The 12,143-nt window shown below is 38.8% G+C and overlaps 1 protein-coding gene across 1 annotated transcript in view; it reads left to right on the forward strand.

Annotated features, from left to right (window-relative positions):
* The window catches only part of DCHS2 (dachsous cadherin-related 2), a 196,831-nt gene that overhangs the window by 151,375 nt on the left and 33,313 nt on the right, over positions 1 to 12,143 (forward strand). Inside the window, exons 11-13 of the mRNA XM_028151980.2 lie at positions 829 to 963; positions 1,177 to 1,386; positions 6,999 to 7,856. Of these exons, the coding sequence (XP_028007781.2) occupies positions 829 to 963; positions 1,177 to 1,386; positions 6,999 to 7,856 (1,203 nt within the window). The remainder of the gene's footprint in view (positions 1 to 828; positions 964 to 1,176; positions 1,387 to 6,998; positions 7,857 to 12,143) is intronic.

The raw sequence follows: 12,143 nt of genomic DNA on the forward strand, positions 1-12,143 counted from the left end.
ACTCTATGAGCTTGCCTTCTGTGCTGGAGAATGAAGGGTGGCATAACTGAGTGCAAACTTTGAAATAGGAGTCAACCTGCCAGGGCTGACCTGCAGACCCTGAGCGATGGATGAACAGGTTACTCTGACACATGTTTCTGTGAAAGAGAGGTTAGGGGCTGTTTTGCTTTAGGAGCAAAGAGCCCTGTTCGCCTGCCTCCTTAGGCTTTTATTGTCACAACAGCTTGAACTAAAATTAACCTCTAGATACAATCAGCAAGGTAAGCATCCTTGAGAAAATACATGCTGCTACAAGGTCGGGTCTTAAAGACTAAACATAGAGATTCTAGTAAAACACCCGGGGGATCGGACTTGTTTGGAAAAGTCAAGGTAGGGGTTGCCCTGATCTTTTGGAGAATCCCCCTTACAGACATTCCAACCAAATCCCGTGCTTCCCTACATCAATCTACAGAAACTGTCCCTTGCCCTGCAGCCTACAATTATGTCATTAAGAAATAGGGGTATTAGAAGGAATAATTAGAAATACGTTGTAGAGTTGCATACTCACAAGAAATTTTTATGGGAGGGAAAGGATAGTAAGCATTCACTCTGGGGAAGTCTCATGACTTGAAAATCAAGCATTTCCGCTCACGAGGCTTTTATTTAGCAAGGATAGGCAAAAGAGTTGTTTTGGTGTGTTGTTGTTTTTTTTTTTAACCTTAATTTGAAGGTTGTTTTGCCCTTTTCATCCATCATCTAACATGTTCATAGGAAAAAGAATGGGAAAACAGAAGAATGGATTCCAAAGGGATAATTGCTAATTTTTTTTTTTAATATATTTTCCTCAAGGAATCAATTCCAAACTTCACTTTGAAATCATGCCGGGTGCATCGTCTGGGCTGTTCGAGATAAATGCTGACACTGGAGAGGTGGTGACAGCCACTACACTCGACAGAGAAGCCCAGGAAGTCCTTACCCTCAGAGGTAAGGGATCCCTTGACTCTGCTAAGCAAACAAACAAAAACGGGCAGGAGAAAGTTCAGTGCTGAAATTTTGCATTTCAATAGGGTGTCTTTAAATAAAACATAATTGAGCCAGGGCTACCTGTCAGTTTGGTCTGATGTTGTCTAGTTAGGGCAGTGCATTTTAGGTATGAATTCGTGGCCACACTCTGTGCCATTTTTCATTCCTTGTCAGTCCTTGTTCGAGACGGAGGAGTCCCTTCATTGTCCGGCACCACCACCGTTCTCTGTACTGTGGAAGATGAAAATGACCATGCTCCGAAGATCATTGTCCCCGCTCATGACATTGAGGTTCTGGAAAACCAAGAGCCAGGGGTTGTCTACACTGTTTTGGCCTTTGATATGGATACTGGCAATAATGGAGCTGTCAAGTATTATATAATTGGTAAGTGTTTTCATTATTAAAATTCTCCCCCAGGGTACTGACCCAGTTGACACACACTGCATGGTGATTATTTTGTATTTGGTATCTATTGGAATGCCTACACACCCAGTAAGAACTGATTGGTGCCCTGGGCTTTCTCTCCACTCCTTCCTACAGCCATCTGGAACCACTACCCTCCAAATTCTTTAAAAATCTACTGCCAAGTACTCTTATAAATTTTTCTATAGGGCAATGCATTTTAGTGCCCTAAATTATTTAACATTAGTGATGTACAGATGGACAGATAGCTTTTCCCTCCCTACTTTTGTTTCTCTCTTATAATCACTTATTTTTAATATTTTGAGCAATTCAGACTTTTTTTTAGGTCTTTCTAGAAAGACCTAGAGCACATGAGTGGGCAAACAATTCCAAGTTCTGAATACCAATGTAACACCTCAGATCTACAACATACCCTGCAGATCGCGGTCTTTAGGAACTTCTTCTCTAGAAGATAATTTTGTGATATGGCCCCTTTGGATCGGAGGCATAAGGATTTCTGACAGAATAACTTCCGCATCAGCACAGTTATTATGATTGAGAGAGCCATATCTTAATCACCTAAAAAAAAGAGGGATTGAAGAGTCAGCTTTTTAGCAGTTGTCAGTGAGGACGTGGAATGGTAGGAGTTGAGGAGAGAATAATGCTTCTGATGCAGAGAAGCTGTGTTAAGGTCTTATGAACATAGTTTTAAGACTGGCTTCTGGAAGTGATTACTCTATGTGGTAAAAATTCTATAACCAGTCTACATTTTCTTTGTACCACCCATTGTACTCCAAAATGTCTTTACCCCTGATTATAAAATGATATGTAATTGTTGTAGAATATATATACAATTTATTTTAAAAAAACACAAAACAAAAGTAATAGCACGAAAAGTCTTATGTCATGCAGAGATAACTCATTTGGTATTGTGGCAAACTCTTTTTCATGAGTCTAGGGAATACAGACACCAATTTTAAATGTACTGAATAATTTATATGTGCTAGCTTGTTTCTTCATTTTTTAAGCTAACATACTCTGTAAATCTTTCACGTCAATGAATACACATTTCTAATGATGTTTCTTATACATATGTATAACATTTCTTTAACTCATTCCTTTTTATGGTCATTTAGATATTGAAAAATCCTACTATTATAAAAGTGCTGTGCTGAACAATATTTGTATTATTTCCTTAGGATAAGGTACTATCATACTGCCATCCCACAGAATAATACTCCCTGCAAGTTACTTATATCAGCAAGCCCAATCCTTTCCTCTTCCCCTCCTGTTGCAGTGGAATAGATATTTTCCTCCTCTGTAAACTTCACCTTTCTAAAACTTCTCAAACTATCTGTGGTTAAGGGCCAAGGTTTACGTTTTTTTAATTTCAATCTTTTGTGACTGATACTTTTATAAAATACAATAAGAATAAGTTACTGGGGAAAAGAATCAGAGATATGCAAAATGCAAACCCCAATTTTTAAGAGCTATTGTAATCTGCAGACATAAAATTATTCTCTTGAGCTGCTATAAAATTTTCTAAATGCTTACTCTCAATTTCTGTATTTATCTTTGTGAGTACCAATTACAAACACTTTCCAGACTGCCACCTGTCCCCATCTATGGCATCAGGGATGTTCCCTGTGTCCATTCACTTCTTTTTCCTGAATTGCCATCTTTTCTCCTTCTATTGGCTTTCCCCATCACTTTTTATCAGTCTTTCCCATCTTGAAAATATCCCCCCTCAGATGTATACCTTTACTCACAATCTATTTGTCTTAACAATTAAGCTTCTTAAAATCACCTGCACTCTGGTTTCTGTGTCTTTACTTCATTTTCATTCCTTCGTTCATTGCAACATGTTGCACGGAAGTCACTCTGCTGAAACTGTCTTTGCAGAAGACACTAAAGATCTTGTTGCTAAACCCAGTGTATTCTTTTCAGTTCTTAATTTCATTGTACTGCTTTATGCCTTCATGTATCAGGCCCTGGACTCTTGGTCTGACCTTGAGTTCAGAAAGCCCCTTTCTCCCTATCCTTCTAGACAAGCCTTCCCAATGTCTCTGTTCTCCTGGTGGTCCTCTGACTTGTTGGAGTTCCCGGGGTCTTTTGTGCTTATCCTTTTTCTTGTCTCATAGATGCACTCTTATGGTATCATTTCATCCAGTCCCTATCTTCAGCTATCACTGGTACCCCAAAATCTCCCAATCTTTATCTGCCCCCTAGATGTCAGGCACTAATGGACTTTAAAAAAAAAAACACAACTCAACTAATGACTGTCATACAAATATAAAATTAATGACTGCCAAAGATGTATATTTAACTCATTAATTAATGAACAAACCAAAAAGATGTTAAATTAGTTCAAGGAAAATTCTAAGAAACACACACACACACCAAGAACCACGTAAAAAAAATTAGAGTGGTAAAGTAGATGAAAGATGGTAAAGGTGGAAGGTAACTCTTGATGTCAAAGCCACATTTGACACCCAGTAATCTTTTTCTTAACCCAGGATATCCACTTACCCTTCTTCCTCCCATTTCAAATTGTTTCAGTTTTTCCTGGCAGCCTCAAGGACCCAAATCGTACACAACAGCATCACATTATCAAAGTGTCCAAAAACAAACTTAGCAGCACTTCCTTCTCATCCCCCCATTATGGTCTGGCTTCTCCTACAATCTCTGCTGGTGGTCATCAGCTGTTTTTGCTCAACTTGCCCTTAAAAGAATCTTGTTATACATGTAAGCACTGAAAATGCTTGTTCACATTTTTTTACATGGAAGAAGGATTATTGGTAGAACAGTAATGTTTCTGAAATATAACCCTGTATCAATGACTGATCTTTATTTTTATTTTTACTTTACGACTTAGAAACTTGAATAGGTCCTACAATTCAGTTCATCGCAAAGATCCCGCCCAACTATGAAAGGATGTATTCCCCAGGCATGAAAGTCAGTCACTGTTTCAACACTGAACGCCAATATTGGGAATGCCCCTTTGCTTGGCAGGAAGTTTTACATTCTGGGGTGGTACATCTTGGTCAGGTTAGGATGGGTGAGAAGTGAGCCTTTCTTTTATAATCCGAAAGAAGGGTGATTGCAAGAATAAATGTGGGAAAGGCAAACGCACATGATCCTAGGTGATTTCTTAGGCAGAACAATTTTAGGAATGAGAACATGTAAACTGAGCTTCTGGAAATCACCTTAAAACTACCTGTTCCTAGGTACTCCTTGGAAAGCTTCATATAAGCCTGAGACCTCACTTTAAAGAGAACTGGTCTAAACACTTGTCTTTCACCTAAGCCCATCATGAATTCTTCCTTACTCCTTATTTTTTCCTCAATATTTTTGGAATATGTCCACTTCCTCTCTACACATATGATTTCAGAACCTCCTCATTGCTCAAGTAGATTACCATAGTAATCGCTGAACCTCCTGTATTCTATTCAAGCTTTGACACTGATGCCCAATACTCTTTCTAAAACAGAAATGTGATTCGTAACACTTCCCTGCTGCAATCCTTCAAGGACTCCCCATGGACTTTAAGATAAAGTATAGACCCTTCATCAGTGTACACAGAGCACTTCATGATTAGACCCCCTGCTTACCTCTGAAACCCACTGCCAACCCTCTCCATACCACTGATATTTAAATACCCAGGGGACCACGTGTTCACTAAAACATTTGCAACCATTAATTCCTCCTACTCCTGGGATTTCACACACGCTCTTCCCTCTTCCTCCTCCTCTTCCCTGTCTTTGAAATTTGCATCCTGTCTTCCTCCCCTTTAGAAGTTAGGTTTTTTTGTTTGTTTGTTTGTTTTTAATATATTTTATTGATTTTTTACAGAGAGGAAGGGAGAAGGACAGAGAGCTAGAAACATCGATGAGAAGAGAAACATCGACCAGCTGCCTCCTGCACACCCCCTACCGGGGATGTGCCTGCAACCAATGTACATGCCCTTGACCGGAATCAAACCTGGGACCTTTCAGTCCACAGACTGACACTCTATCCACTGAGCCAAACTGGTTTCGGCTAGAAGTTAGTTTTAATGTCACTTTCTAATAAGCATATCCTGAACATCCTTACGCAGGACTGTACCCTACTTCTGTGCTTCCTAGTGGCCTGTGTGTATGATTTTCACGCCACACTTTAATGTCCAAGTCCTGACCCACCTTTGCTCCTGAACTATAAACTCTTGGAGGCTGGGATCATGTCCTTATCTCCTGCTATTCCAGCACCCAGCACATACTTGGTACACGACAGGTGTTCCTTAAATGTTTGCTGAGTGAGTGAATTGCTTTATTAACCACAAATCCCACAGAAATGTAGTCTGTCTGGTCAGCCCTATATTTGGTACAAATTAACCATGTCTTGTGAATAAATACAAATGCAAGTCCCTTCTCCTCAGCCTCCAGCACTACCTCTGGCTGTTGTGTTCTCTGAATGCCCATCCACTTCTTCCCCATATGCCTCTGGGGCATATAACTTCCCACACTATTGGGAATAATGTGCCTCATTCAAGAATATGCCCCTCAACCAAAAATTGGCCCACCATTCAAGAATATGGCCAGCAAGTCATTGAACCACATTTTTTCCTGACTAATGCTCATGGTAACTTTCAAATATCTTTGAAAGCTTTTTGTCCTGTGTTCAGCTTTAACTTATATTCCACTTAGTACCAGGGACAGTAGTAAAGGAAATATTTTTTTTGAAGGATGCAGAGATGAATAAAACATCCCCATTGCTTATGTCATGGAAGAAATAGACAAGTATTCCACTAACAGAAGTGTTATGATTCATGCACAAGGTGCCATGGAAAAGTAGAACTATTGCTGTTGTATAAATGGCATACAATCTGTAGTGAGTAATGTTTGGGAAAATTACTGTTACCAATTTGTAAAATTTTTGCATTCTTTTTTTTTAAATTTATCAAAGTGTGTGTGTGTGTGTGTGTGTGTGTGTGTGTGTGAGAGAGAGAGAGAGAGAGAGAGAGAGAGAGAGAGAGAGAGAGATTTGTTCCACTTATTTATACATTATTTGGTTAATTCTTGTATATGTCCTGACGGGGGATCAAACCCACAACCTCTTAGCATATCAGGACAATGCTCTAACCAACAGAGCTACCTGGCCAGGGCTTGTCAGTCTGTTAATCTTTGATTGGTATATAAAAATGGACATTATATCCTGTTTCTTATCCCTGCCAACTGTTGTTTTATTTCAAATAAAACATACATTTTAATCCTCTCAAAAGGAAAAATATATGAATATAAAAGTTCTACATGCACATATACAAAAAATTATACAAAACAGTTAAAGCAAGTGTTCTAATTATTTACTGAATTAAGATACATTCTGAATTATATAATTTATCTCCAATAATAGAAGCTTCATGAGGGCAGGGACTTTATTATTCATGTTCACTGTTATAGTCTCAGTACTTATTAAAGCACTACAATGTAGTAATCAGGAAATAAATATTTATTGAGTGAACAAATCAGTGAATATACTGTATATATATGTATATTGCTAGCCAAGGGCTGCTACTTTTTTTTAACTCAAGTGAACTTTGAATTTGTTTTCTTTAATAGATGGAAATACTGATGAGTACTTTTCTATTAATGAAACGTCAGGAGAACTCTCAACCACTCGTGCTTTGGACCGAGAGCAAGTCAACAATTTTGCCCTTGTCATCCTGTGCTCTGATCTGGGGGACCCCCCAAGGAGCTCTCTGGTGCAGCTGCAAGTTAAAGTCTTGGATGACAATGACCACAGCCCTTCCTTTCCCATGCTTCAGTACCAGTCCTTCGTGAGAGAAGATGCTGACGTAGGAACAGTGGTTCTTGAGCTGTCCGCTGTGGACAAGGATGAAGGCCTGAATGGGCAAACTGAGTATTTCCTGACAGATGAGGCTGCTGGTGCCTTCACCATCGATCCCGTGGCAGGCACTTTGAGAACTGGCCAGGCCCTCGACCGAGAAGCCAGATCTCAACATACATTTTGGGCTGTGGCCAGAGACTGTAGCGTCCAGGGCTCAAGAAGCACCACAGTAATGATAAAAGTGCATGTCACTGATGTTAATGACAATGATCCAGTTTGGGAACAGAACCCCTTAGATATTTTTCTTTCCCCTCAGTCACCTGTAAACCAGACGACTGCCATTCTGAGAGCCAATGATCCAGACTTGGGGCCCAATGGAACTGTCATTTTTAGTTTTGCAGAGACCCAGTCAATGTTTTCTATTAATAAATATACAGGAGAGATTCAACTTCAGCAAAATCCATCATCAGAATATTTTCCCATCTGGCTGCGGCTTAAAGTTATGGACCAAGGGGTCCCAGCTAGAACAACCAGTGGTCTCTTGATCGTTCACCTGGAAGGAGAGGATGTAAAGATGTCCTTCAGCCACCGTCTGTATAAAGGGATTGTGACTGAAAATTGTGAGGCAGGTAAGTGTCCTTTGAGGGGTTTTTTTTGTTTGTTTGTTTGTTTTTTGTACTTATTTTGGCAAAATGCTTAAAACTAAGGATCACACAATAAGAGTGCTATTGTAGATTTATAAATTTTTTAATCTAACCAATTCTTTTTAAAAATATTTTTATTGACTTCAGAGAGAGGAAGGGAGACGGAGAGAGAAATAGAAATATCAATAATGAAAGAGAATCACTGATCGGCTGCCTCCTGCATGCCCCACACTGGGGATTGAGCCCGCAGCCTGGCCATGTGTCCTGACCGGGAATCGAACTATGACCTCAGAGTTCATGGGCCGATGCTCAACCACTGAGCAACACCAGCTGGGCAAGCAAAATACTTGGTATGCTCATTTTCATCCAAAATATATCAGAAAAATATACTCAAATACAGTAAGACACACATGTGACTATTTTCCTCACAAAGCTAATTGTTTTACAATAATTTCCACACACATTTATGCCATTATGGAAAATATTTTTAAAAAACCCTATCAAACAGATTAATTTAAAATAGCTTTCTAAACAAAAGAAAAAATAAAACTTCTTTGTAGAGAGTTGTGAATTAAAAGAAATTCAATCTAGGAAATCATATCTAACTAGAGAAGAGAGTAATGAATATTCTGATCCTTTTATCCACCAGAGGGCAAAGCTAAGGACCTCCTGGGTTTGGGAGAGGAGTGTGGTTGCTAAAGGTCTGATGCATGTTGTGTGCTTGCTAATGTCATGTTTTTGTTTGTCATTTTATTATGATTTAATTTCACTTTACACCTGCTAAATCACTATTTAAAAGGCAACCTGCCATTTTTCTGAAATTGATTTATTCATTTCATAGTGAAAATATATTTTACACATTATATACTGCTTCATGTATGAAAAGAGACTATTCAGTTTAATATTGAATATCAAATTAGGGTTGTTCTCAGTTGCAGATTATTAACCTGACTTCCACCCTCTTTTGAATTATGGGTTGCTTACTCAGAAGTCCTGTTATTGATTCTTAACACAATTAAGAGTATTGCCAATTATATTCATTAAATGAAATAATAATGGCTTCCTTACAAAGTAAGTCAGAAATTTCCAACCTATATATGTATAATGAGGCTTCCACAAAGGTGTTAAGTATTAATTCTTCTTACAGCTATATTCCTATTCCTCTTAAAATGCATAAATACCAACCTTATAGCAGAGTCTGATGGAAAGTAAATTAACATGTTCTAAATAATATAGCACAAAATGCAATATCTTAATCAATCTTGAAACTAATCTGATAAAATCGTACAATCAAGCCCAGTCTTTGTCTGGAGCGCAGATATAAACATTTCTCCCTAAACATCTTTGATACGTGGTGGTCTTTGTCTTTACTTGAATATTTCAGTGATTGAGAGCTTAAGACAGTGGTTCTTAAACTTGATTATAAAACCAGTGATCTATGAAACGCCCTCCCTCTGCTGCAGGTTCTGCTTCCCAGCTCTTCCAGGTTCTGCTTACATCTGGGGTCCAGACCCTGTTGTGAGATATATATATATATTTCAGAGAGGAAGGGAGAGGGGGAGAGAGATAGAAACATCAATGATGAGAGAAAATCATTGGTCAGCTGCTTTCTGCACGCTCCCCACTGAGCATTGAGCCCACAACCCGGGCATGTGCCCTGACCAGGAATTGAACCGTGACCTCCAGTTCACTTATACCTTGTTGTTTTTAACAAGCTCTGCAGGTGATTTGTTGCGTGACAAAGTTGGAAAACCCCCTCATTTGGAAAGTCCTTCATATATTGAACCCAGATCTGCCTCCTTTGTGTCTATCCACAAATCCCATTTCTGCCCTCTGGAGCACTCCTCTGCTGTACACATCACTCTTCAGATATTTTATTTGCTCCTTCAACACATTTTTTGGGGAATACTATGTGCCAGGTTCTTTTCCATTGGGATATGTTAGTGAACTGAAAGACAAAGCTGCTTGTCCTTATGAAGCTTACATTCTAGCAGAGATAGACAGTATCAATCAACATAATAAATAAGTATAGTATATGTTAGGTGGTGGTAAGAGCTATTGAATAAAGAAAGAGCAGGGTTGGAGGAAGTAGGGAGTGCTGGAGGAGAGAGACAAATTGTGATTTTAAATAGCAGGTAAGATCAGGCATCATTAAGCAAGTGACATTTGGGCAAAGACTTAAAGAAAGGAGGTAGGCATTCCTATATTTGGGGACAAGGTGTTTCAGAAAAAAGGAAAAGCTTTGTTTGTTCAAAGAACAGCAAAGAGGACTGCGTGATTGCAGAGCAATAAGCAACGGGGAGAATCATAGGAGATGAGGTCACAGGCCTAGGCATTGGGAGGACTTTGGGTTTTACTTGCTATAATTTTCCCTTTTCTAGTTTGTCCATTTACCCTTCACATACGAGGGTCTCCAACCACTGCTAGAGAACATTCACACCCAGTATAAATTTGGTAGAGCAATAGGCATTAGTATATTATTCCTCAAAAGAATTGTCATGGAAGCCATCATTATTATTACAACTTTTTACATTAGTGAATGAAATTTCTAAATATACCTAAGGCCCAAAATAGAAATTTTTATGATAATGAAAAAAGGAAAAAAACACACCACATTATCTGTCATTCCTACTTCATTATTTAAGGCCAGTCTCGTATTTGGAATGGAATTCAATAGAATGAGTAGCATCTAACTGACTTAGCCATTTACAATGATATTGGATTTCATTACCTTATCTCTGACTCTAAGATAGCTCTGGAGGAGACAGAAGGAGAAAGGCCTTAGGCAAGGTCACGTTTTCTCAGAAGACAAACACTCACAAGACAGTTTTCATCTTTGTGAATTAACCCCAGTACCACCTCTGGGCCTCAGCTGTATAGGCTCAATACCTCATTTTATTAAATCAGGGAGTTCTTTCCCCAGGCTGAGACTTATATATGAAAGAGACATATATAAATCAGAGCTCACATTCTTTTATTCACATTAAGAACCATGTGAATTACAGTGGTCATGTCAGGATGACCAGCTCTCTCTAAGAAAAAAGAAGCCAAATTGTAATCCGAGAATTGCTCACTAATCCTAACAGTTTGAGCAGGATGTGGTTCACGTTTTGAATGACATCAGCCGATGTTACTCTTTCCTCATGAAGAATGCACACAGCAATACCTAGTGGGATTTGTGATGTTGTCATGACCATCTGGACTTTCATAGCTCATCAACTTCCTTTGGATTTACACATTTTTCTCTTTAAGTCTCTTAACACTTAGTCAAGGCTTCTGCCCTGGGAGTGATTCTGTTTCTTTATGTTTTCTTTATATGTAACAGTGTTAATATATTTTTGAAGACTATTTTTCCAGAGAATTTAGGTTCACGGCAAACTTGAGAGAAAGCTGCAGAGATTTCCCATACATCCTCTGCCACTACACACACACATAGCCTCCACCGTTACCAACATCCTGCACCCGAGGGGTACATTTGCTACAGCCGATGAACCTACGTGGACACATCATAATCATCAGAACTCCATAGTTTGCATTAGGGTTCACCATTTGTGTTGTGCGTTCTGTGGTTTGGACAAATGTATCATGACATGGATCCACCATTATGATATCATAGAGTAGTTTCACTGCCCTAAAAAACCTCCATGCTCTGCCTATTTATCCCTCCCCCACTTTTGCCCCTAACCCTGGCAACCACTGATCTTTTTATTCTGTCTCCATAATTTTGCCTTTTTCCCGTGTCATATAGTTGAATTCATCCAGTATTTAGTCTTTTCAGATTTTCCTTCACTTAGTAATATGCATTTAAGGTTCTTCTATATCTTTTCATGGCTTGATAGCACTGAATAATATATCATTGTCTGGGTGTAGCACAATTTATCCATTCATCTACTGAAGGACAGCTTGGCTACTTCTAAGTTTGGGCAATTATGAATAAAGCTATTATAAAAATAGCAACTATAAAAATATCCACATACAGGTTTTTGTATAGACATAAGTTTTCAACTCCTTTGGGTAAATTCCAAAGAGTGTGATTGCTGGCTTTTACGGTAAGAGTATGTTTAGTATTTTAAAGAAACTGCCAAACTGTCTTCCAAAGTGGCTGTACCATTATACATTCCTACCACAGTGAAGGACAATTCTTCTCGTTCCACATCCTTGTCAGAGTTTGATGTTGGCAGCATTCTGGATATTGCCAATTCCAATAAGCGTGTAGTAATACCTCATTGTTGTTTTAATTTGCATGTCCCTAATAACACATTGATGTGGGGG

This window comes from Eptesicus fuscus, chromosome 6, assembly GCF_027574615.1.
Source record: "Eptesicus fuscus isolate TK198812 chromosome 6, DD_ASM_mEF_20220401, whole genome shotgun sequence".
In the NCBI taxonomy this organism is placed as follows: Eukaryota; Metazoa; Chordata; class Mammalia; order Chiroptera; family Vespertilionidae; genus Eptesicus; species Eptesicus fuscus.